The sequence below is a fragment of the Otolemur garnettii genome, unplaced genomic scaffold, assembly GCF_000181295.1.
Source record: "Otolemur garnettii isolate 467f Iridium unplaced genomic scaffold, OtoGar3 scaffold00011, whole genome shotgun sequence".
Classification (NCBI taxonomy): Eukaryota; Metazoa; Chordata; class Mammalia; order Primates; family Galagidae; genus Otolemur; species Otolemur garnettii.
Genome location: NW_003852406.1, coordinates 1958756 through 1985485, shown reverse-complemented (window position 1 = coordinate 1985485; position 26730 = coordinate 1958756). Strand labels below are relative to the sequence as shown.

At 43.0% G+C, this 26730-nt stretch overlaps 2 protein-coding genes across 2 annotated transcripts in view; one reads left to right on the top strand and one right to left on the bottom strand.

Moving 5' to 3' along the window:
* The window catches only part of SHC4 (SHC adaptor protein 4), a 123050-nt gene that overhangs the window by 17515 nt on the left and 78805 nt on the right, over positions 1–26730 (top strand). The window contains exon 2 of the mRNA XM_003784340.2: positions 16596–16666. Within this exon, the coding sequence (XP_003784388.1) occupies positions 16596–16666 (71 nt within the window). The remainder of the gene's footprint in view (positions 1–16595; positions 16667–26730) is intronic.
* On the bottom strand, positions 5641–6260 carry LOC105886449 (ubiquitin-conjugating enzyme E2 L3-like). The gene is made up of 2 exons (XM_012801778.1): positions 6234–6260; positions 5641–6144 (listed from the first exon to the last, which is right to left on the bottom strand). Exons 1-2 carry the CDS (start codon positions 6258–6260, stop codon positions 5641–5643), a joined length of 531 nt encoding a protein of 176 aa, XP_012657232.1.

The following is a 26730-nucleotide window of genomic DNA, read 5'->3' as shown; positions in this document are numbered from 1 at the left end:
TATGCTCACTGGTTCACTTCCTCACTTCTATATCCAATTCTAAATTGCGTGCTGTCTGGCTTCCAGTTTTCCTACTCTACTGAGATTGCTACACTAAAGCCAAGGGTAAAGCCAATAGTTACCAGATTCTAGTGGGCACTTTCCAGCCCCTTAGCCTATTGTCTCTCTCCCCTGCCCTGAATTCAGTTAGCAATCTCTTCCTCCATGAAGAGCTGTATGCCCTTGACTTCTACTATGCCATATTTGTCTAGTTCTCTTGGTACATTTCTGACTTTTGTTTTGTGTCTTCAGTGGACTCTTTTCTGCCTGCCTTCTAAATGCTGACATCAGATAAGCCACCTAATTTTTTTTCTATGAAAAGTAGAAGAGTTGGAATGAATAACATTGAAGGTCCCTTCAAGCTCTAGTATTCTTTTAGTCACATTATCAGGAGTCAGAATTCACTGACTTGAGTTACGGAAAACTCTTGTGTTTCATGTAAAAAGAAGTGTAATGAAAGATGATTCACATTTGGGCTGCAATTCTGCAAGGGCATATTGTTGACTGCTGGGTTTTCAGAGAAATTGTAAAAGCTGGAAAGTAGTACAGCACCACTGAGCAGCTTCTCACCATGGCTCATCTGAGTCACGGTGTCAGCACAGGGGAACACTGTCATTCATGTCTGACTTCAGTCCTGGGACTTGGTGGGGGGGGATTTCAGTGAGGTTCTTTGGCCACCATGGACCCAGTCATGACCACTCACAGGATATGGTAAAGTCCTAGAGGCTGAGAAGATTGAAAACACCGTGATACAGATGTTACTGCTGGGAGCATCAAGTTTGACTAAGCATGGCAACTGATGACAAATATTTTGGCCTTTTCCAATTGGTCTTTTCCAGTAACAATTAAGTGGTACCCATAGTTCTTAATTGAGCTGCAGGTTATTCGCTGATAGAAGGATTTAATAAGATAAATGGGGGAAGGAGCAAAATTATAAGGTATTTGAGTCTTTAGGGGATGAGTGCAGATGCTGCTGGATGGGGAAAGGGAACAGAAGAGAGTTTGATGGAGCTGCTGTTCACCTACTTTATGGTAGTTCGTGCAAATTCTCTCATTTGTGAATGCACAGAGTTCCTCAAATGAGTATTTATTTATTTGAGACAGAGTCTTACTCTGTCCCCCTGGGTAGAATGCCATGTGGCACCATCATAACTCACAGTAAGCTCAAACTCGAGCTCAAGCAGTCCTTTTGCCTTAACCTCCCACATAGAGCCACCACGCTCAGCTAGGTTTTTTTTTCTTTCTATTTTTAGTAAAGATGGGGTCTCACTCTTGCTCAGACTGGCCTCAAACTCCTGCGCTCAAGCAATCTACCTCCCTTGGCTTGGCCTCCCATTTTGCTAGGATTACAGGCATGAAGCCTGTTTACTCTGTCACACACTGCCTTCCCTCTAATGAATATTTAATTTAGTCAAAAACTCCAGGTCCTGGGTATTCAAGGCTGAGTCAGATTTGTATGATTTTGGAGTATAGGGTATAATTGTTTAATTTTTTTGAGGTGCTTAGAATTGAGAGATGAAGTCATAAAAATCTGAAGATGTTTCATTTTTAGTGGGTTACATTGTGGCAGGAGAGACCACACTTGGTCACTAATAGGTTAGATTATGTTGCCAACTTAATTAGACAGGGATACAAAATATAATTGGTAGGTCGTTTACTAAACCATGCCTCAAAGGCATTGCTTGGTTACAGCCCTGACCATATTAAGGCCATAGCCAACAAGATGGTGGACACATTGGGCCCTTGAGACAATCGACAGGGCCCTACACTACTTTCCTGAGTGCCATTTTTAGCATCTGTGTCTGGGCACATCCCTCTGCTGCCCCACAATGGGATGCAGAAGGGCTGCCTGGGGGCCTTGGCATTCCAGATGAGTTCCCAGTGGCAGGCCTGGGAATTGCAGTAGCTATATCTGTACAGCAATGGTGCTGGCTTTTTGCCTAACCTTTCAGAGCAAAGGACATTTCAGCAAGACTCTCCTGGGAAGCAGATTAACTTCTGTGAGTCACTGCTTTTACATCTCATTTATGATTCATGACCCAGGCTATATTTTTAGCTTTTATTTATTTGGGTCTGAGAAGTGGGCTGAGTGGAAGTGTAGTTCAGAAACTTATGGAAGAATGAGGAGAAATTGGTGTCACACTTAAGTTTGGGTGGCCTGAAATTTGGTTATAATCCTCAGACATCAAATAAACATTTATTAACATCCTACTATACACCACATCCTGTGCTGGAGATAGATAAATAAGAACCAGCTTCTGCCTTCCGAGAGCTCATTGAATTGTGTGGGTGGACATGCATTGGATAATTAATGTAACGTAGCCCCTGTCGCTGAGCCCAGCCATCTCTCTACTCACATGGAAGTACTTGGCGTTTTCTGAACACTCCTGATTCTTGCCTTTACCTCTTGCAGATGCCTGTACATCCCTCCTCCAACCTCTCATTGCTTGCCTCTCATGACTCACCCTTACTTCCCCTCCTCCGATTCCATCACCCTGTGCGTCTGTGTTCACCACACTCCCATAAAGAGCAACCTTAATCGAGGTCCCTTCACAATAGTTGAGCTTATTTAATAGCCGCCCAAACTGAGGCAGGTGGAGCTGAAGGCAACCCAGACGAGCAGCATAGTCACCCCAGTGTAGCCCTGAGTTCCCTCCACGTGCCAGCCACTGTGCTGAGCACCACACACGCATCTCCTTATTGGACCCTCAAAGTGACCCTATTAAACAGATCAATTATTGTCCCTGTTTTATAGATGAGGACATGGAGGCTCTGGGAATTAATGTTATCTCCAAAGGTTTCACAGCTAACATGCAAAGCTGAGATTCAAACCCAAGCCTGTCTGACTATCAGAGCCTACCATATTTTTTCTGTGCTCTCACAGTTACTTTCCCCATCAGGACAGGACAGGTCATCCTGTGTTAATGAGTAATTCCAGCATCCTGGTGGCTTAGACAAAAAGAGTTTACTTGTTGCTCATGCCCTGGCCCATAGCACACTGGCTGAGGGAATTCTGCTCTCTGGCATTCTCACTCAGAGACCTGGGCTGAGGTTGGCTCCATCTCTGTGCTCCCCAATTATAAGAGAAAGGAGACATGACAAATTCACTCTCATGGTGATGTCACTGGCCCAATCAGGAGCCACACCCAACTTCAAAGGGGCAGGAGAAGTGCACTAAGTGCTGGGTGGGTGAAGAGCTGGAAATATTGGTGGAATGGTGCTAATGACTGCCCATCAAGGAATGGGAGAAGTAGGTCAATGAAAATAGAGGAATATAGTGTTCAGAGGGACGAGGGCCTTCCAGGGAATAAGAAAAAGCTTGCCCTTTTAACCATAGGTCTCTGGTTAAACTGCTGCTGGGATCAATTATTCAGTTGTTTTTCCTGTAAGTAGCACTGTTAAGGCTTCTTCTCTTCTGAATGTATTAATGCTTCAACACAACCTGGGACTTCACTGTGTCCATCAGGAGAAAGCAGTCAACTGCTGTTACCAAAGCAAAGCAGGGCTAGCTTTTGCAAACCAGTATTTCAGTTCTTTCATTGTGGGAAACCAGTCCTACCAGGTTAGAGACTTTTCCCTAAGAACCACAGAGAATAGCATTCTTGGTCTCCTAAGACGAGGCCTACATACTGATAAAAAATCTCTTAGGAGCTTGGGGTGCCAACATTTGCTGTTTCCCACAGAGAACTTGGGTTAAAACTATTGGTTGAAACTTCTGAATTTTAATAACAGCATTAAAATTGAATATATGATACAAGGCCCAAGGAGTTTCTACAAAGAGCACATTGAGGATATTTTTGGTCAAGGAGAATTCACCTTTGAACAATGCGATTCCTGTTTTCCAAGGTACAAAGAGTGATTGACATGTTGTAGAAGTGAGCACAGCACTCACTGTCTTAGGTGGTGGAGGCAGCAATCTTTCTTCAAGTCACAGTAAGTTATTAGAGAATATAAAAACATTTGCTACCAACAGAGGATGTCTGGCCTTACCACTCTTCTTTCTCTTCAGGATTGAGCTGTGTGTGTGTGTGTGTGTGTGTGTGTGTGTGTGTGTGCGCGCGCGCGCATTCAGATGGGTGGCTGGAGGAGAGACACAATGTAGTACATCTAATCCAGAAGTTTTCAGTTTCCTAAATTCATTTTCATTTCAAGGATCTCTCTAGACTATTACCCATTATGGTACTATAGGAAGGTAAGCATCACGGGGAGACTTTCCCTACCTGACCCAGGTTCCCTGGGAGAAGTGCAATCATCAGATGCCTCATGAATAGGAGAAAACACCCTTGACTCTGTGAAATTCCTGCCCAATTTCATTGTGTACTATCTTGTATTTTTTTTTTTAATAGATGCAGGGATTGGAGTCTTCTCTAGGTGGTAAATTTTCCTGGTCAGAGAGGTAACAGAAAACAGAGCAGCTTTAAACAACTAATTTGGTTGCTTCTCCATTAATCAGCCCTCTGGCTCTTGAACAGAGCACAGAGCCTCTCTGAGGATCAGTTTGTCCTTCTGTAAAAGGGGATCATCCACCTGTCAGATCCCCTCACAGTTTCATTGTGAGGATAAAATGAGATGACATTTGTGAAACTAGGCAGAGTATACAACATCTCTGTTCATGCAAAAGCACATGATCACACAAGATGACTTTTCTGTCTATGCCCAGTGCCAGAAAGGACCACTCTGGCTCCAAACACATGGATGCAGAGTCCTTCGTAGGAGAAGCCATAGGCCTCATGGTATTTGTCATGAGGATGACTTCACACTGGGTGACTTTGTCTGTGCCCAAGTCTGTAGACAGAGATAAAACCTCTCCCAATTCAAAACAATGCCCATGTGTAAGGGATTTTCAATGGGAGTAGGACTGTTGGAATGAGACACTACAGAGCTGCCTCACAGGGTGTGGATAGTTGTCATATTTTCCTTGCCCACAGATGACCAGTGGATATTTTCAGATGAATTGAAAGGTTTCTTTAGACATTTGTAAGCAGCCCATTTCCCAGTGTATCAGGGTGTCACCCAAGTGCCACCACACCAATATCTTCATTGTGTATCTGGCATTCAGGACACTCTATTTGCAGGATCCTGGATTGCCCACTGTCAAAGACAATGTTTTCTTTGGAATCAACTTAAAACTCATTTAATTCTAAAGTTCCCTGGGAGATTACACTAAAGATGTTATCAGCCTGGTTTAAGGGGATCAGGAATGGCATCTTAGTGGGTGGATATTGTGGGGACAGTCTTGGTGGGGTGGAGGAATGCACTTAGCAGGGAGACGGCATAGAAGGAGGGCGTTGCTCACTCCTCAGCCCTGCCTCTTGGCTTGGACAGGACCCCTGGGGAGAGAGATCTTCCTTTGGGAAGGATGAGCAGAACACACAACTTCCTTTTTGAAGAGTCCATCTTTGTAAGCACTAGGACTCACACAGTTGAAATTTCCTCGTTGTTAAGACCTCAGTTGTGACTGAATGAACAAATCCAGGTTTTCATGATTTTAAACCTGGAGCTGAGGAGGAGCTTTCAGTAGGGTCAATGTTTGGATTTTTTATTTTTTAGAACATCTTAAATTTTTAATCCTTTCTTTACAGATCACTTTCTTTACCTAGATCACTTCCGATTAAGAAAACTGTAGAAAGTTAGTAACTGCCACAAGCGAACACCAGGCGGTGGCACGTGTGTCAATTTTCCACAGAGTCCTGCTTTGCAGGGTGTCTGAATGCACTGCTCCGGGTCTCTGCTCACACTTGCTGGAATCAATCGTGGCAGATTATAGTCCACAGGTTGCTTTTCCACACATTTCTTTGTAAACTCTTCAGCATTCTTACAGAACTTTTTACAGTCCTCAGAGTGTTCTTCAGCTAGGTCAGCCCATAGTGGGTGCTCAGGCTGGGGGGTGTTCATCAGTGTTATGAGGGACTGGATTACTTGGTTGGTTTTGGTTGCTGGCTTCCAGTTTTCAGTACTAATTACTGGCAGACAGACCTGCCCGTTTTCACTGATGTTCGGGTGATAGATCTTTGTTATAAATGTGATCTTTGGTGGCTTGAATGGGTACTCTGCTGGGAAGTTGATTTCGATTCTGAAGGCCCCCTTATCATATGGAGGGTTGTCAGGAACAATAAGCCCTTGCCAAGTCAATAAATTAGCTTCATCATCCTGGATGTTGCGGAAGTTTTTCATTTGCAGATTTCTTCAGGCTCCTTCATCAGCCTCCTGCTGGCCTCCATCTTGGATCTCCAACGTTTGGCTGTTTAAAAATATGTTTAATTTAATCAACCAAAATGTATTCTGAGGGGCTGCAACGTGCCAGGAGGTATTCTGGGTGTCAGGGATACACATAGAATAGTCCCTGTTCTCTGCTGCTAGCCTTGTGGTAGGAGAAACAGCAAACAAAGAGAGGGTAGGTGTTGACAGCTTTGTGCTCTTGACTGGGAATTTCAAAGGTGCTATAAGATGACTTCCAAGAAAAGTCAGTGTTTGCCAAGACCAGCCGTGCCTCTTCCTTAATGGTGTGTTCCAGGAAGCCCCTCTCTCTGGCTGTCTCGACAACCTCCCTCTACACTTGTCCCCATTCCAGAAGAAAGTATTTCCCCACCCCCACCATCTGCCTATCCAGGTTTTCATTTGATTGGTATTGTATCAAAGGGGGAAGGATTTTCCATTCCCTTCTCACATGATTTGCTCTCCAACTCAAATCTTGTATAAGGAGGGCTTTGGCCAGCTTAACTTCAGGATTATTTTAACTGGTGATATATTTTAATGGTTCCTTTAAGAAGGAACACATTACAGATGGTCCAGTTAGGATGCAGGTTATTTTGAGACTTCCTGAACATCATTTCTTGGCTATTTCATTCAAATAAATCATTTATTGCACTGTAAGAGGTGCTAGAATAATGATGACTAAGACTCAGTCCTTGTCCTTGAGAAGCCCACAGTCCAGCAAGGGGCATAGACATTGACATAGATAAATTGCAGCACCGCTGGGTGAGTACAAGCTGGGGTGTGACCAAGAAGCTCTGGGAGCCCACAGGAAGTACAATGAACTCTGACTCAAGACTGGGGAAGATTTCAAACAGCAATAATTCCTGATGCTGCACTCATTTATTCATTACTTATCCACTCATACATGTTTCCTGAATAGTTTACATCCAGGGTCATACATTGCAGATCTTGCTTGTTTGACCACTTTTTGTTGTTATTATTCCTTGATGTTTGCTTTATTGAGCTGCTACTTACGTGCCATATAATTTACCCATTTAAAGTATATAATTCAGTCCTTTTAGTATATTCACAGAGTTGGGCAATCATCACCAATTTTAAAACATACTATTTATCAACCCCCAAATAAACCCTGTACCAACCCCTCCAGCCCTGCTTACTAGCTCTACAGATTTAAATGTTCTGGACATTTCATATAAATGCAATCATTCAACATGTATTCTGAGACTTCCTTCTTTCTTGTGCTTATTGGCCATTTGTATAACTCATTTTGCCCAATTTTAAATTGGCTTATTTGTCTTTTTGTTATTGGGTTATAAGGTAGCCTTCTGGATCTTTGAGTGTGGTCTTGTGAATGAATCCAAATTTTACTGAACAAATCCTTTTAATTAAGGGATTGTTCTATGAAGTTTGGGCTTGGTCAAGGGCTCACACCTTGGGATATGAAGGGCCACATGTGGCTGTGAGGCTGCAGGTTCCTCACCCTAATGCCTGTTTTTCTTTTTAAAAGAGTTTAAAAATTTTAAAATTTAAATTCTTGCATCCATTTTGAGTGAGTTTATTTTTGCATACAGCATAAGGTAGAGGTCCAAATTTATTCTTTTATATGAAGATATCAGTTGCCCCAAAACCATTTGTTGAAAAGATTATCATTACCCCATTGAATTGTTTTGGCACTCTTGTCAAAAATCAATTGACAGTAAATGTGAGGGTTTATTTTTGGTGTCTCAATTCTATTCCATAGTATGCCAGTATCATTATATGCCAGTATACCCTGTCTTGACTGCATGGCTGGACAGACCAGTTTTGAAACTGGGACATGATAGTTCTCTAAGTTTGTTATTTTTTCTAGATCATTTTGTCTATTCTGGGTCCCTTAAATATCCACATAAGTTTTAGGATCAGTTTGTCAATTTCTGCAAAGAAGTCATCTGGGTTTTTGATAGGAGTTGTGTTGAATCTGTACATCAATTTGGGGAGTATTACTGCCTGAACAGTGTTAAGTCCTTGGTTCCATGATCATGAATGCCTTTCTGTTTATTTAGCTCTTCTTGAATTTCTTTCAAAAATATTTTGGAGTTTTCAAAGTTTAAGTTTTGCATTTGTCAAATTATTTATAAATTATTTCATTCTTTTTGATTCTATTGTAAGTGAAATTATTTTCTTAATTTCATTTTAGATTGCTCATTGTGACTTTTGGGTTTAAAATTAAGGAAATTTACAACTATAGTCTGATTTCTGACTTCTTTTGAAAAATCCTAGGATCTGATTTCCCAAATGACAAAAGGGACCGGAGTAAGTAGTTTGGTTGTCCTTTGTGTGGCCATATGTCTCCAGATGTGCCCTAGACTGGCTACTTTCTTATATTTTGCTTATTTCACTCATTAATATCTTTATTATTAAGCCTTGATTTTGACCTTTATGATTATTCTTTTGGGAAATCTAATCTCTAGATGAGATTCAATGGGAAAGAGGGGTTAATATTACCAAACTTGCCTAGGTACAGTGGCTCACATCTGTAATCCTGACAGGGGAGGACTGCTTTAGATCTGGAGTTCAAGATCAGCCAGAGCAAGAATGAGACCCCATTTCTACTAAAAATAGAAAAAATTATCTAGGTGTGGTTGTGCACACCTATAGTCCCAGCTACTCGAGAGGCTGAGTCAGGGGGATGGCTTGAGCCCAGGAGTTGGAGGTCACAGGGAGTTATGAGGACATTACTGCATTATAGCCCAGGTGACAGAGTAAGCCTCTATCTCAAAAAATAATAAAATTACCTAAATCATGTCAAAATATGATTTTTAAAAAATACGCAGCTTCTATCCTTTCTCAAAAGTTACCATATCTTACTTACTTATCTCAAGAATACTGTTGAACCAGGCTTTGCACAGGGGATGCAAAGAAGAAACAGACCCCATTCCTGCGGTAAAAGAGATGCAGACGTATTGACCAAGAAGTGCCATGTGGGCAAATATAAAAGAGCAGCTGGAAGTTCATACCACGTGTAGAGTAGGGCACAGAGAAGGGAGTGGTCAAGACTGCAGGTAAGAAAGGGAAAGAGGAGGAGAGTTTTTATAGAAGTGACTTTACATTTCATTGTGAAGGATGAGTAGGCCTCAGACAGATGGACTTAGATAAAAAGGACATTTCAAAAGGAAAGAGCCGAAGAAGGGGTCGTTCTGAATCTTGAAACAACTTGATGAGTTCGGGCAAATGACAAGTGTGTAAGATGAGAGGGGAGAAAGTGTAAAGAGTTCACCAGGGCACTGATAATCAGAGGCCCTGTCCATCATGCTTAGAAGGCTGGATCTTTTCCTGAGGAACTTTTGATGTTTTCTCTAACGTGTGATTCTGTGACCAGCTGTTGCAGAATGACCCAACCGCCGGGTAAAACGCAGACTTGCTGGAGAAGAAGCTTTCAGAGCCCAGGAATGTGCTTCTAAAAATTTGCTTTTTAAGTTTCCCTGGTGATTCTGAAGTTCTCTAAAGTTTGAGAAGCTGTACTTTAAGGACAACCTGTAAGTGTTTTGCATGTGAATGTGGGGATTAGATGCTGGAGCAATCCACATGCCAGACAGGCACTTCACTGACACTGGGAAAGACAGATTTGAAGAGTGGGATACCAGGGACACCCATTTTTGTGGGAGTTATATTTTTAAGTCAGTGTTACAGTGAAACTCAGGTAAAATAAAAAATACACTGGCAAGCCTGGAACTCTCCAACACTGATGCATCTGCACCACCGAGGGTCAGAATTGGTCTTATGTTCCTGTTTGCATTTATAGGGAGATTCCCTTTCTGTGGGGAAGCTGAGGTCAAAGTCTAGTTTGGGAAGTAGGATGGAAAGACTGGAGGGATGAACAGCGGGCCTGAACTCTTGCTTTCCGCCTGCCAAAATGAATGCAGTTAAAGTCACATACACTGAACATGCATGTGATGTGAGACCACTGCATTGCAACTGAGAGGCAGTGTGTGCCTAAACTGGGACAGTAAATAGTGGCAGGATGGAGCACTGAGAGAAGAAACCAGGGAAGCTGTGAGAATGGTGTGGGGCTTGGCTTCCAGCTGGATGAGAGATCTGAAAGAAGGGAGGAATTGAGTTTTCTGGTTTATGTAACGTGGTAGATAGGGATGCTATTGGTTGACACCAGAAATGTAAATAAAGAAATACTTTGGATGTGTTAAATTTGAGAGGCAAGTAGAATATTTGTGTGCTTATGCTGATCTGGAGGTAGGAGACAGCTTGGGTTGGAAATGGGTGGACCGTCAGTACAGGCGGGCCTGAAGGCAGAGAAGTACATGTGCTAGAGGAGCAGAACCTGGGAATCAGACCATTTTTGAAGCTCCCCTAGTGATTCTAATGTGCAGTCAGGAGTGAGAGACAGTGAGAGAGGCAGAGAAGAAAAGAAGCCATGGTTTAAGAAAAGATGGGGAGAAAAATAAGGAGCCAGCAAAGGAGACTGAGAAGGAAAAGGCAGAAGAGAGAGGAGGGGAGAAAATCTTCCAAGGAAAGCCGAGGTAGGAGAGAGGTTCAGAGGCAAAGAAAGGGTTGGGTGGAGGCCAATCATGCAGATGTCCCAGACAGGTGATCAGGAGAATAAAAACCGGAGTGAACTACAAGGAAGCACTGGGTTTACTCAGTTTCAGTAGTGTCGAGTAAGCCGGAGCTTCAGATGGGGAGTGGAGGCAGGAGAGGAAGCAGTGACAATGTCTCAGGGTTAAGAAGGGAATGTCCGTCCTTCCTACCTTCTCTGTTGTTTGTTTGGTTTTGTAATAAGAAAAGACTAAACATTATTTAAAAGTGGCAGAAAGATCCCACAGTGTTGTCTGGTGGCCTCGACATTGTTGAATATTTTTTGCGTGAAGGTGAGACCCTCATAATCACAGCTGGCTATATACTGTTCTTCCGTGTTTAATAGTTCTTCCCTGTCTTTTCACTTTTTCTATCATAAACATATCAAGTGGAGGTTGTATGCCTTAAACTGATCTTGAATGGTAGTCTCCCCTACTCCTAGCACAGGGCCACGTGCATTCTAAGGAAGCCTTTGATAAAAGTGCATTTACCCCTCATTAACAAACTGTGGTTCCTAGAAATCAAGTGGTAAGTTGTGCCTATTTAATGTTTAAACTCTGAAATACTACTATACACTTATTTTTAAAAACATACAGTCTAAAATGTAAAGTAAAAAGCTGCTGCTCCCATTTCCAAAGGCAAACACCATTAACAGTTTCTTATGTGTCCTATGGACAGTCTTTCTGAGGATATAAGATTATATCTCTTTTTTTCTTTAGGTAATGTGCTTAAAGTTATCATTCTGTAAGAGAGTTGGGATGAGATGTTCCCATAAGCTAGCTATCCTGGCTTTTCTTTGAAAACCCCAGTGATTTCTTCTCTGGAACATAAAGGCCAAGACACGCATCACCATGAGGAGGCTGTTTGCCTCTCCCCAGGATTAAGTGGGCGAAGCTCAGACAGTACAGAAATATTATGACTGCCTGGGGGCATGAAGGAGGCGGGAGCAGGAGTTAGGTGAACTTTCTCCTGCTGAATGGGAAGGTTGTCTGAAGGCTGCTGAGCTCCACTTTCCCACCAGCCCTGTGGACCTCTAAATAAAGAGCTTCAGTGTCCCCTCCTCCCCACATGGTTGGGAATTAGGGAGTGTCTTCTCACATGCCACCTCCCGCAGTCATCAGAGCAGCTTCCATTCACATCTGCTGTCACCCTTGTGGCCCCCCAGTCTAAGGACAGTGCCACCTGCCTGGGTAGACCAAAGGAAGGGTGTGTGGGAGAACCTCCTTGCCTTTTCTGTTATGCGGACTCTAGAATAAACCTTGATCAGTGAATAATTGAAAGTAAGCCAGGCCCTGCCGTTTAATAGGCTTTAATTTCCTCTATTAAGTGGAGTGCGTAGTGACCCTGTGACTACGGGGTCCACAGTTGTCCTATCTTTATGCGGCTGATTTTCTTGAGACCACGCCATCTGCAGATTTGTATTTGATAAGTGAACAAGAGGTATTGTCATCCCCAGTTTATACCTAACAAACGAAACTTCTCCCTCAGGCCTTGGTATTCAGCCATCATCTGCCTAGGCAGTCATCAAACATCTCAACAAAGAAGCGGACAGATTATCTTGATACACCGTCCCCTCCCCGCTTCCTCAAAGCAAAGGTTTCCAAGGGGAGAGGACTGTGTGGGTCAGTGAGAAACTTCATTCCTGGCTGTGGGGTAACTGCAGCAAAAATCAGTTGTAGCTCCCTCAGCAGAGCCCAGAGTGGAAGGGGAGTTGTACTCACTGCCCATCATCTCAGGCCACGACTCACATTTCTTTGGATGCTTCTGTTGTATCGTAGTGAGGCTGGCAGAAGGGTCATCTGTGTCATTGCTGTAAATGTATAAATCAAAACAGAGGTTTACACGAAAGGAAAGAAGCCCAAAGCAGTGCGGGGCCCACCTTGGAAGGCAGCAGAGAAGGTGGTTATCCTGTGAAGTGAGATTACGAGCAAAACCTTGGAAGAGTCCTTCTCTCTCTCTCCTTCTCCCCCTAAGACACTAAACATCCCTCTTATCACTGATAACCAAATCCTCCCATTGGTAATTCATTTAATGGGACTGAGAATAGCTCCCACTTTGACACTTTCCCTCACAGAGGTCTTATACCTGATCAGGCCTGGAGCATCTATGTCCCATCTGGCTCCAGTGTCTCTCTGTTGCTTTTCTGTTCAGACATGCAGCCTACTCTCCTTTTTTTCTTTTTTTGGAGACAGAGTCTCATTTTGTCACCCTCAGTAGAGTGCTGTGGGATCACAGCTCATAGCAACCTCAAACTCTTGGGCTCAAGCAATCCTCTTGCCTCAGCCTCCCAAGTAGCTGGGACTACAGGCACCAGCCACAATGCCTGGCTATTTTTAAAGATGGGGTCTCACTCTGGCTCAGGCTGGTCTTGAACCTATGAGCTCAGGCAATCCACCCGCCTCAGCCTCCCACGTGCTAAAATTACAGGCATGAGCCACCAGGCCTGGCCTAGCCTACTCTCCTTTTAAAGTTCCCACCATCAACTCCATCACTCAGGGCTGTCCCCACCCCCACCTCACAGACTACCTAAGAAGCAAGGCACCTCTCCTCCAACTTCCCACCTCACTGTAAAAGCCCCCCTATCGAGGTCGTTTGCCACCAATCAATAAACCAGGAAATAACAAAAATTACAGACATGAAGTAAACTGCCGAGCAATCTAGAAGCCTTTCCAAGGCGTTGGTTGCTCTGGCCTGCGGTGCTGAGTCCTGAGACCTCAGGGCTCTTGTACCCCTCGTTTGTCCCCAGGCTATTCAGCTGGCTGTGCCTTCACCTCCCTCAGTCCCCCCATGCATCTCCCTTGCTCTGCTCCTTGGAAGGTTCAGTGGAGTTGGACACTAGATGCTTTATTCATTCTCTCAACCAGTGTTTACTGGGTGCCCACCAGGTCCCAGGCACTGCTCCAGGGAATGTGCTGGAGATCGTAGTCTTTATTCTTACTGTGCTTACAGCCCAGGGAATAAAAACAGGCAAACAAATTAACAAGTGAGCCCATAACCATTCAGTGACCGAAGGTGACAAGTAGTGGCTGTGGTCAAAGGTGGCAGGAGGGGCCTCTGGGGCAAAGGAGTTGATGCTGCAGAGCAGGTAGAGGGAGCCGCAGGCATGAAGTGCCGTCTGGAGAGGGCTGCATGTATCTGAGGAAGAGAAGGAGGCCCAGCGGCAGCACAGCGCAGGGGAGGTGACATGATAGGTTCCAGGGACAAGCAGGGTTTATAGTAAAACATTTGTTTTGACAATAGATTGAAGAGGCTTTAAGCCATGGAGGAGCATGATCTGATACATACTTGTGGAAAATCACTGTGGCAGGGTATGAAAAAATTGGAGGTGCTTGGTCACCTTTTCGGAAAGAGTGCACTGAAGGACTGGCTGGCGTCACCTTGTTGTAAATTGGTGATTCACAGCTGAGGGAAAGATGACACCCATCTCTGCATAACAAGGCTTCCTGGGGGAACCAGAAGTCTGGTCATACCTGCTTGCACACTAGGGCCAGGTGCAGGAACTAGTGGGGCAGGAGCAGCACCAGCGGCAGGAGAGGCCAGAGCACCAGTGGGAGATGCAAACCGACTTCTCTCTCCACCTCGATGGACACCTTGGACCCGTGGAATCTCCTTGTGTGAAAATTCTGAGATGGGCTTTCTTTTTTCTTTTCTTTTTCCTTCCTTCCTTCCTTTTTTCCTTTCCTTCTTCCCTTCTTTTTTTCTTTTTCTTTGAGACAGAGTCTCATTTTGTCACCCTGGGTAGAGTGCTGTGGTGTTACAGCTCACAGCAACCTCAAACTCTTGGGCTCAAGGGATACTCTTGCCTCAGCCTCCCAAGTATCAGGGACTACAGGCACCCGCCATAATGCCTGGCTATTTTAAGAGATGGGATCTTGTTCTAGCTCAGGCTACTCTTGAATCTGTGAGCTCAAGCAATCCACCCACTTCCACCTCCCAGAGTGCAGAGTGCTGGGATTACAGGCACGAACCACTGCGCCGTGCCCTGAGATGGGCTTTCTAACATACCACTTAAATCTAGCTTCCATTTCCAATATGGTTTATTGAAGAGAAATCTCTGGACATCACTTACTTCCCTGTAGTAGCCAAACCGTATGAAGTTAAGAGTGATTGGGACAGGAAAATGTATCCAAAATGTTTCTTGTATCAGTACTGGAGACCCCACAAGAAGTGTGGCTGAGTGTGACTAATGGGAATCCGGCTGAAAATGACTGAGCTGTTGTCCCAGCCAGCTGTGTTCTCCCAACACCAGGCTCCAGGCAACACCTCTGCGCTTGGGATGCTACGCAGTCTGCTCGGCAGTACCACCAGAAGTGTCTGGGAGGCGCCTCCACCCCAGCCCCTGCCGTCTTTCCACAGGGCGTTTGCCATTTGCCAGCAGAGAGAAGCTGGAAGACTTCCAGAGGAAAGCTAAACAGGAAGCATATCATTTCCAAGGAGTGGACAGATCACTTTCAATCAGACCGCTGGGCTCTAGTAACAATTCCAAAGCAATTCTCAGAGAAACACTCCCCCTAGTCAGCTAAGAGGATTTACTCCTACTGCCTCACCTAGCAAAGCTACACAGAGACTACTGAGTCTGTTCCTAGGCTTAGCTCCTCTCCAGGATCCCAGAATCCAACTTTCAGCTGTCAGCTTGTTATTTCCTGGATACCCCACCAGTGTCTTGCAGTCAACGGGTCCCAAACCGGTTCATCATTTTCCCTCTCCTGGCTTTCCTGTTTCTCTGGATGGTAACACTGTTCCCTCTGCTACCCTGGCTGGAAGTCTGCGTGAGTCATCCCTGACTCATCCCTCTCTTGTATTCTCTATATCAAATCGACTGCCGAATCCTGTAATATCTATTTCCGTGATGTCACTTGAATCTGTCCCCTCCTTCCTATTGCCACCATCCCTCCTCGGTGTGGGTTGTCATTACTTCCCTCTTGATGGGATCATCCTAACTTATTCTTTACTATTAACTCATCTTCACGGTGCTTCTGACTTAAAGCCTCCTCAAGCCCTGATCTAGTCACGTCTCCCTCCTGCCAGCATTCTGACACAGCTCCTCACTGCTTCTACATGCAACATAAACTGTCTTTTAGCCTTACAAGCCATGACTCCTTTTCCAGTAGTTCATGTTCAAGCTCACTTTACTGATTACTGCTGTGGCACATGACTTTTTTCTTTTCTTGAATCCCTTTAATATTTAAATGATCTTGCAAAGGATTCTGAGATCTTCTGTTACCCAGTTCTGTATCATGGGCATTCGTATGCTTGTTGTATCTCTGTAGAAGATCTGCATTCCTGTGTTATTTATCCCATGTGTATTTGTGCTTCCTCTAATATGTGGGCATTTGTATCTACCAAGCATGGTTCTAAAAGCCTTATGCATGTGAAATAATTTAGCTCTCATAATGACTCTAACTGTATCCCCACTTTACCAAAGACAAAATTGTGATGGGGAGAAGCTGAATAACTTGCTGAGGCTCTGTAACCAAGAAGCAGCAGAGCCAGGATGCAAATTCACATGGTCTGGCCCCGGAGTCCATGTTCTTAACCACCACTGAATCCACATGCATCTTTGTTACTGGTGATCTTGGTATTACAGCTTGGATTTAGCTGATGTCTTAGAACTGAATCAAAGATTAAGGGTCAGAAATGTCAATGGTAGGCAGAGTTTGTAAATGTAACTTGATGTCAGGAGCTGATTCCCAGGAAGTTGCTATGAAGCAAAGAGATGGATTCGTGGTATGTTTTTCCTACTTGTTCTTTTTTTTTTTTTCTTATTCTAGTACATGGGCTGTATTGAAGTGCTGCAATCAATGAGGTCATTGGATTTTGGAATGAGAACCCAAGTTACAAGGTAAGAGCCCCCCAAATGGAAGGGGCTTTGAGGACTGTAGTTTAAAGTCACAATCTTTTCTTTTGCAGGAATTTCATGTAAGCCTTCAAAGTTATTATGGTTTTTTTATTCATATGGCTAGGAGGTAGGACATAGCCCATTGACCTTGGATGAGTAGCTTTTATCTAGCAGGTGAAGGATTTCCCAATTATGTGGCAGAGCATCTGTGTTTCATCTGAGGACTGAGAAGATGATGCAGCCTACCCAAATATCTGCTTCCCACATACCAAAAGTATTTAATATTATGCCTGGAAATAGGAGATTGCAGAATCTCAGACCTGTCAAGGAGATAGTAAAAAACAAGACCAGGCAAGAACTTTTGACATTGGAAAGCCCAAGATCTCCCCATTTGTACCATCCTTGACTTGAGAACCTACCTATTCCTTGACTGGGTCTCTTTCCTCTATGTACAGTGGACTGGATGGAAGAATTGAACTGGAGGAGCCTGCCCCAGGGTGGCTCTCATTAACTTAGGGGAAGAAACCAGAATCCTTGTTATGCAGAGCTTGAGTTAGGAGCAGAAACACAAAGCATGGTTCATTAATGTCAAATTCACAGTGAGGGTAGAAAGAAGAGTAAGGGAGTGCTGAGACTAGTAACTGGAGAAATTTTGAGGTGAGGGAGATTGAGGTGGGAGGACTGGATTGATACGAGTGGTTTAGAATGAAGATGGAGGCCTCTGTTGTATGTGGTGCCAAATGTGTCTCAGGTGCAAGCCCCAGTGCCTTTCTGGACCCAAGGTTGCAGACCCCCAGTTCTGAAGGTGAATTTTCTCATTGTGAAGAGCAAACAACTTTTCCTAATGCTCATCCCATGGAATTCTAGGCCTAGAAAATGTGTCCAAGAAATGTGCTCCCAGAATTCCTTTTTCATATAGTATAAATGACTATCCCATGTATTCCTAGGGTTCCATGGAATGCACTTGAGGAAATGTGGATTGGGACTCTTTGGCTGATGGCATTCAAAGCTGTCTTTCCAAACTTTTCTTCACCCTTGGTGTTCCCTCTGGAGTCAAAGAAATGAAATACATTCTTGTTCTTGGTACTCTTCATACCTACCTCAGTTGCTGGCCAATGGCAGACGCTCAGTGGATATTTACTGGATAAATGCATAGCTTTGCCTGCTTACACTTCTAGTGTTTGGAGGAGGCTGCAACATTTCTTTTCTGCCTTAAGTCTACTCTTTTACCTTCTCAGCCCCTTCACTTTCCTTCAGGAGACATGGTTTCTAGATTACTTCCTACCCCATGAGCCCACTTTGGACATAGTTCAGGTTTTCTTTCATGCTGATGATTCTTAATCTGGAGAAAACCCTTCCTTCAATCTCGAGCAGACTTCATACAGTTGGGAGAAAGAGGGCTGAACTCCCAGGTGCCCGGAATGGGGGGTACCGGACAAAGGAGTGCCCGCTGCCCTACCTGAAGTCAGAAGACTCCAGAGACCAGTGTTCTGAGGACCTTATCCATGGCAGGGCTTGAAAACAGTGGAGCTGACTTCTGTATGCCAAGGGCAAATGTCAGTCTCCTTGCTTCAGAATCATGTGCTCTAGGCCACCCTTCCTAACTTCCTGAACCATTTCCCTGGGGCTTGTAGAGTTTGAAATGCTGTGTCTCGTAACTCCTTGCATGTGGCAGCAGACCTGGGACCCCTTGACCCTGAAAGGAGGAGGAGAAAAACTACCAAAATGTTAGATACAAGAGAAAAGATATAAAATAGGTTATCTCGTACCATAAGAAATTAGCAAAAAATCTGAATTTACTGAACAGAAAAATTATCATTGCAGAATTCACCTTTGGGTTCCTTTAAGTAGTGAACTCCTTGCTGGCATTTGAAATAAAAGTTGGTATGCAACAAAATTATTTTTGTATTTTTTCCTGGGAGCTCACTTATTTCTGAAAAGAAAGGGTGATCCTTAAAATCTTCTTTGAAATTTTAGATCCTATGGGATAGTCTACAGGTGGATATAAGTTTGGGTGTTAAAACACAAGGGCTCCTTTCTCCACATATGTTTTCATAACTAGATGGAGTGTTTTGTTTGAGTACAGGATCTTTAGGCCCTCCTTTGACCTTGACATTGGATGGGCCCTTTCAATAAAGTGTGTATCTCAAGGCGAAGTGAATGTTACTGCTCCCGAGGAAATGATTTCATTGTTGTTATGTGACCAGGATAAGTATGTGGTTCACTTTCCCTCCAGCCTATTTGCCACCCTGCTTGCCAAATTTTTACTCTTTTTTTTTCTTTTTTTTTTGAGACAGAGTCTCACTATGTTGCCCTCAGTAGAGTGTGGTGGCTTCACAGCTCACAGCAACCTCAAACTCTTGGGCTTAAGCGATTCTCTTGCCTCAGCCTCTTAAGTAGCTGGGACTATAGGTGCCACTACAATGCCTGGTTATTTTTTGTTGTTGTTGCAGTTGTCATTTTTGTTTTAGTTGGCTGGATTCGAACCTGCCAACCTCAGTGTGTGTGACCGGCGCCCTACCCACTGAGCTATGGGTGTCACCCAAATTTTTACTCATCTTACTTCTCTTTCAGTTTTCCCTTTTTCTCTCTCTCTTTTCTTCCTTCTCCTTCTCTGTATTTTTGATGTTCAACCGCTGTTCAAGTTGTTTTACTATCACTTGTCCTCAATGTTATCATGAATCAGTTTTCAATTTTTTTTTATTTTAAAATTTCATGTATTCATAAAGTGTCTTCATTTAGCTCATAGTCCTTTTTAATTCAATAAAGAAGTTTCAGTGGACAAGTTAGGATTCCAAAGGGAAGAACTTTATTTTGTGTGATCACAGCTATCTCCAGACATGTACCAATGCACATAAGAGCACACAGGTGTGAATGCAGATAAATTAGTGTAACTAATTGCTGCTACCCATACCCAGCAATTGGAGGCTAATGTCCCATCCATGGTAAACATCTCACCATTTCTATGTTCTAAATAATAGGGACATGACAACATAAAATTCCTGGTAATAAAGGAAGTGTTATGATTAAGATACACCAGTGGGGTCAGCATTTTGAAATGGGAGAAAGAGAAAGTAGAATTTTTGTCTTTGTGAGAGACCTTTCTGCCAACTGTTTAGGGGCTGAATCCACAGACCGAGAACACAGAAAGTGCTCAAATAAGAGCAGGAAGAAAGAAAAAGGCAAGAGGCCATTCACTTTCTGAGCAATTGCTCGGACTGCATCCCTCTCAAAGCTCTCATCACACTTCTCCACCTTAGTCCCTGGGGGAGCCCCTGTTGTTTCTCTCCTAATTCTCACTCAGGCATTCATCCCCTTGGCTGATTCTGGACCAGATCTCAATTTTTAGTAAGAGAATATTCATACAAAAGGGCACAGGAAGAGGTTTTTCCCGACAGGAAAGAGAAACAAGATCATTAGGAAACAAAGGTTCATAGCCACAGTTGTCTTCAAAGTGTCTGGAACGGTATCAAAAGGACAGAAGAGAAGGGGGAAAGAGAAAATCACGCTAAGAATGATGCAGATTTTCTTTCTTGTAGTTTTAGAAACAAAGTTAAAGAAACTAAAAGACCCTGACCTAAGTTGGGGTGGGGTTGGGGGATGCAAACACATAAACACACACAAATCTGGTGGCTAAAATCCTAAGCCTAGCTTCCCTCTGGTGAGTACCCACCCACATCATTCTAAATCTTCCCTCTACCCCTAAGGATGCCTCCTCCTTTGTGTCTAGCGAGGAACCTGCCTCTGACACAGAAGGAGGAATAGACACATCAGGGTAAACCCCGCAAGTGGGGCTGGTGGGACAGGGCTTGGCATTCGACCCTGAAGAACAGAACTTTATATTTTGATCCCCAAGGAAATTGTAGAGGGGACATTTAGTTTATTGCCACAGTACATCATTTGCCACAAGGGGCAGGGAACACTGTTGGCAGGAGGGACCACCAGCTCTTTGTCTTATGAGGACACTCTTCTATCACAGCATTTGCTGCTTTACATTCATAACTCACATGTGGTAACAGAATCCACTAGGCTAACAGTGAGGCACCCAGCGCAGGGGCTGCCCATGCCCGACTCTGGGGTCAGCTGGGAAGCAGTGGCTTGGAGTAAGTTTGGCTTCTTGGTATGATTTCCATTTTGGGGGGGGGTCTATGAAGGCAAATGGGGAGCCATTAAAGAATGGGTGACAAGTGCTGTCTTTTGGGGTCCTGGCTTACCGTTGTTTTTCTCTGGCTGATCTCTAGCTACACACTGCTTTATCAATGCCATTCCATTCAGGGAGGGGCGTGGGGAACCCCAGAGTAGTGCTGCTTATTTTTTTTTTTTTTAGCTGTTGCTATAGACAGTAAGCAGGGTATGGGTTGGTTTGTTACAAAGTAAAGCAACAAGGAAGCAGAATCATAATTCAGAGGATATTGTAATTGGACTAATTTCCTGTTTGTAATGTGATTGTTCCTGAGCAGTGATTCTGCAAATTTAATTCACTATCTTAGACATTTTGATTCTTTGCCTTCAAGAGGACATTACAGGAAATTCTTTAGCAACAAATTCTTCTGTGTGTGTGTGAGCAACCATCAGGTGCAAAGCAGATCCAAGATGCTGCTGAACATTTATATAAAGGCCTATGCATGTGGTTTTGAAGAAATGTGACGAGCAGGAGAATTTTCTGTAGAGGTCAGATATATGTATATTAGGTAGCCAAAATAATATGTGCTTGTTTGAAAACAGGCTTGCATTTATCTAAATTTCCTGAGGCTTGTAGGAACAGGACTGGTTACAGCTATACATGGGTAAGTGTGTGTGTCTCCACTAAAACCTGAAGTCATTGAACAGCATATGTTATGTGGGTTCTGTGTTGACTTGGGAATGAGACCATAGAATCAGGAGTAGGAATGTAGCCTCCTGCCATGTAAAATAAAGACCTCCCCAGAGAGGGGGATAAAGGCCAAATCTATTCATTTACCAGGCGGAAAACCCTCCCCAGTGAAGTTTACTGGAAATAGTGCTAAGGAGAAAAAAAATTAGGGGTTTTTCAGTTTTAGTTCACGGTGATTGTACTAAGCATTGAGAACTAGTGCTGTAGCTAAGATGGAAGGTACCTGGTTAAAACAGGTTTTACTGTTTATTGGTCAGGAAGGGATATCAACCCCAGTAAAGGTCTGGTGTCCCAGGGTCAAGGTTCATGACATTTATCAGCTGGTACAATAAGACATAACATTCAAAGTTGAGCTCTCTTAGGTAAGCCCTGGTGTAGGCGGAGATGTTTCCTCCACCACACGTGTGCAGACGTCCAGAACCCGCTTGCTGTTCTATGTGTGTGAGGACCGTTGACCACTTCTTCTGGTCTCAGGTCTCACCACTCTCCAGTTCTTCGCAACCCTTTTAAGACTCAGGTCTCACTTCTCAGACATTTGGGATAATTAAAATAGCCAACTAAATTCCTTTGGGAGTCTTCAAAGAATTAGTATTTAAAAAAACAACAACAACATCTGTTTACAATCAATTGGGAAGGGTTCTGATAGCATGGCAGACTCAAACGCAATGAGAGAGGGCCTGAAAGTCAGCTGCCTGTTTTGCTCAGTCATTAGTACAATGCCTTTCACACAGCAGATGCACAGCTGCTATTTTGTTTAAATAAACAAGTGTGAGGTCAAGAAGTTTCGCTGCTAAGTCAACCCACAGAATGGGAAAAAAATATTTGAAAATTGAGTATTTTATAAGGAGTTAACATCCAGAATATACAAAGCACTCTTACAACTCAACAACAAAGGACCCTATTTTTAAAATGAGCAAAGGACTTGAATAGATGTTTCTCTGTGGAAGATTTACAGTCATACTGTATGATTCCACTCATAGAGGGGACCTATAGTAGTCAAATTCAGAGAAAGAAGGTAGAATGGTAGTTGCCAGGAGATAGGAGGGCAGAGTGGGGGAATTATTGTTTAATGCTTATGGAGCTTCAGTTGGAAAGGATAAAAAAATTCAGGAGATGAGTGATGGTGGTGGTTGTACAACAATGTTAGTGTGCTTAATGCTACTGAAAAGAATTATTAAAAATATGGGTAGTGCCTGTGGCTCAAAGGGGTAGGGCACTGACTCCACATGCCGGGGATGGCAGGTTCAAACCCAGCCCCAACCCAAAACTGCAAAAAAAAAAGGAATACTTAAAAATGGTTAAAATGGCAAATTTTACAGTGTGTATATTGGTTACATTTTTTAAAAAGTGTGTTATTACATGAGTATATTTCAGAAGTACAAAATATTCAACATTATATAAATTAACTTTATTTTGTAAAAAAGGGTAAAAAGCCAATACGTGGAGGATAACTGAGGCCTTAAGGCTTGAGTTTCTAGCAGGTTCCATGGCAAAGAGAATTTTATAGTGGGCTCTTGTAATTTCTTAGAGGAGTGGTGGAACAAGAGGGAAAAGGAGCTAATAGCAGCCAGTCTTTGTCAGCTCTGCACAGAGCTTTTGCATTCAGGTTCTCTTGTCACCCCTTTCAAAACAGGGAAAGTTGATGGTCAGGGAAGGCAAGTGACCATCCTAAGACCACACAGCTCTTTTGCTAATTCTCAAATCCAGATACTCTCACTCCAAATGCTTTTCCTGTGGCACTTAACGTTTCCTAGTGATGCTGCTTTGGTTCCAAACTGACAAACTGCTTTTGCAGCTGTGAATGGTCTAATATGGGATACAATTAAGGGAGTAAAAGCAGGCCTGAGTAGTCTTTAAAAATCACCAAATCATCATGATCATCATCATTGCTAATGTCAATCCTTTGGGGCAACATCTAATTCTTAAATTTTTGCACTTTTTTTCTGAATATAAAAAGTAAATCTGGCTTATTATGGAAATTGTAAGTGGGATAAAAAAAAGGAAAAAACCAGACAAATCACTGGTGATACCTAATAGTAGCAGTTTGATGTATGGCTTTTCTGATTAGATGTTTAAAAACTAAAATGGGAATGTATGGTACATATTGATTCGTAACATATTTATTATTATATTATATTGGATATGTATTCATAATTTATATGTATTATGTAACATTATTATGCACATTTTCTAGGTCATTGAATCTCAGACTTTGGCCTGAGCTTTAGGGTGGAAGGTATAATGTTAAGTGCATATACTTGCCATGGGTATTAAGAGCCTTCTGGGCTTTAAGTAACACAAAATGACTGCCTAGCTTAAGCAAAAGGGGAAATTTCATGAAAGGATCATGGGGCAGCTCATGGAACCTAAGGAGCCATGGCTAATCAAGCCAACAGAGGACAGGGGACAGGGACCCAGAGGCCTCAGCAGAGGGATGATGCTGGCATCTCTGGGTCCCTCAGTTTCAAAATATTAAATTCCCAGGAAATATGGTGGGTGAGGGCCTAATCCTTGGACCAGTCGTCTTTGGGTAGGACAGTGGTGCGTGGCGGCAACATGGTAGTTTTGTGGTACTCACGTGTTGGAAGGAGGAGTGACTAGGAAGAAGGGGAAGAGGATGAGGATGTGGAGGAGAAGATGGAAAAATGTGGGGGTAAAAGGAGGCTTGTAAAATGAAGGTAGTAGATTCAGTGAAAAATAGATATTTATCTCAAAAAGAAATGAAAAAATTGGATCAATTTATTTGGACACTTAAACAAAAACGATACTAAAAAAAGGAAGTTAAAATGCTTCATTAAAACAAAACAATACTAAAAAACAATACAAAAAAATGAAACTAAAATGCTTCATTAAAATTTAGTGTTTGCAAAATTATAAGTCAAATCTTTAATGCTAGTATAGCAATGTGTTAAATTTAGAACAGTTCAAGTGGGCTGTATTTTTATGCAATGGTTGGATATTTCTAGAAACTTTGAGGCTCCATGTGTAGGTACTGCACATACTTATGCCCCCTTTTGTAGGGCTTAGGGCATTGTTTTTGTGTCAGATATTTATAGAGGTTTACACAATGGTCATAGTTTTTGTTCCATGACAAGCTGTTGACAGTAGCTAAATTTTATTTGCTCAGGAGTCCTTGGTCAGGAATGAAACTCCCACTTATAGCATTTTTTTTCCCATGGAAAATATGATCTACTTTATGAAGTGGTTTCTAAAATTATATTTCAGCTAAAAGCAAGACCTGCTAATTCATCCATATAAATGTATAGAAACTGACAGATGTGTGGATATTATTACACAAACACATAGCCTTGATCACCCACCTAAGTGACACTAGCTACATATTTGTCCAGGCTTATGTACGGATGGTAGTAGATAACCTCAAGGGTTTGAAGAAACAAGTTAATTCGGACACCGAGACACATGAATGTTAAAGCCTATGAAGGTGAGAGAGACTCCAGTATTTTTAGCTCTGACGACTGAATGAAATAGCTTTCTCCAGTGATTTCTTCCCAGGCCTTCTGTACCATCCTTACAAACGGAGTCAAATGAGAATACATTCTAGTATCTTCCTTTTGCTGTTTGTGGCCCCTTTTTTGTTCCCTTAAGACTGGGCTTCTAACTTTGATTTTGAAAGGTACACTGGCCAGCCCTTAGTCTGATCATTTTACCGTCTGAGTAAACCATTGTTCCTGGAGGCTGCTACAGGTATATGGCAGCCTCTGAGAAAGCTCAGAGTGGGCCTCAGGGTGTCTGGCTGGGTAGGATTGGGTCCCTAAGGATTCAGTGGACCAATCATAAGGGCTCTGCCATTCATCATCTTTGGGCTCGAAAATGTTACCTGGAAGCCTAGTTCATGGGGCTAGCAGGTTTCAGAGCCACAGTATCTGGGACATAGGTAGGTTGATAAATACGTATTGAATAACGGAGAGGTTTCTCAGCTTCTGAGGCCTAGATCATAGATCTTGAGACGATCCGGAGGTCTTGAAGACACCACTGTCACTAGTTGTCAGCAAGAAATAGAAAAGCCAGAAAAATCTTATAGAATCTATTCTAAAACATAGGATCTGACATCCTATACTAGGCCAAATTATGAAGCTCTTAGATAATTGGGTCAAATCCCTGGCTCCACATAGTGTTTGGCATATACACATCATCAAGGTATATTTTTGAAGAAAAGAGTAAAATTAAATTCACCAAATTTACCAAAGACTTCAGTTTGGTTCAGACAGCCTTGAGATCTAAGAAGTTGATTCAGAGGAAGAAAAGGATTTCTCAATCACATGGAACTGGCTGAACTTCAACCTCTTTCTAGTTAAATGTATCAAACAGAGTCTTCAAATATAGGAAGCAACTGATGGAGCCTTTTATTATTAACTAATGGCTACTATCATCAACATTGTCATCATCCAAAATTGAACTTTTATAAAATAGATAATGCTATTAATCCTCTTTTACCCACGACATTACTGAGATTAAGAGAAATTAAGGAATTCAAGCAATAAGTGGGAGGACTGGAAACCAGATCTGCCTGTCTCTTGTGCATCATGCATTGAAGTCAGAGAATTTTAAGGAAAAAATCTTGAGAAAATGCTGAAAATCTTGAGAAAGGCAGAAGTGACAGGATAAGGAAATGTTTAATCCTCGTGCTGGAATTTGTCCTGGGTTTAAGAGGCCAGGTTTCCTGTTTGTGAGTTCTTGCTGGAAAAATGTCATAAAGACACTCATAAATCTGTTGGAGTGGACACTTTAATGTCCTCTTCTGATTTCTATTAGGAAGAAAAAAAAAATTAAGACAGTAGCTCTCAAACGTTACTATCCAGGGCTTTTAAAACGCACGTTGGCCAGGAGCAGTGGTGCTCGCCTGTCATCCCAGCTACTTGGGAGCCTGAGGAGGGATGATTGCTTGAGCCCAGGAGTTTAAGGCTGCAATATGCTATGACTACATGTGTAAAGAGCCACTGTGTTTCAGCATGGGCAACATAGTGAGACTCTATCTTTAAAAAAGAACCAAACAGGCTCAGCACCTGTGGTTCTAGTGGCTAAGGCGCCAGCCACATACACCTTGGCTGGAGTTCGAATCCAGCCCGGGCTCGCCAAACAACAATGATGGCTGCAACCAAAAAATAGCCAGGCATTGTGGCGGGCACCTGTGGTCCCAGCTACTTGGGAGGCTGAGGCAGGAGATTCGCTTGAG

Excerpts from the sequence above, each read along its gene's own strand:
- LOC105886449 (XM_012801778.1), bottom strand. The coding sequence starts at position 6,260 with ATGGAGGCCAGCAGGAGGCTGATGAAG. Across the intron at positions 6,145-6,233 it reads CCAGCAGGAGGCTGATGAAG|GACAACCCTCCATATGATAA; the intron begins GAGCCTGAAGAA and ends CTTATTGTTCCT.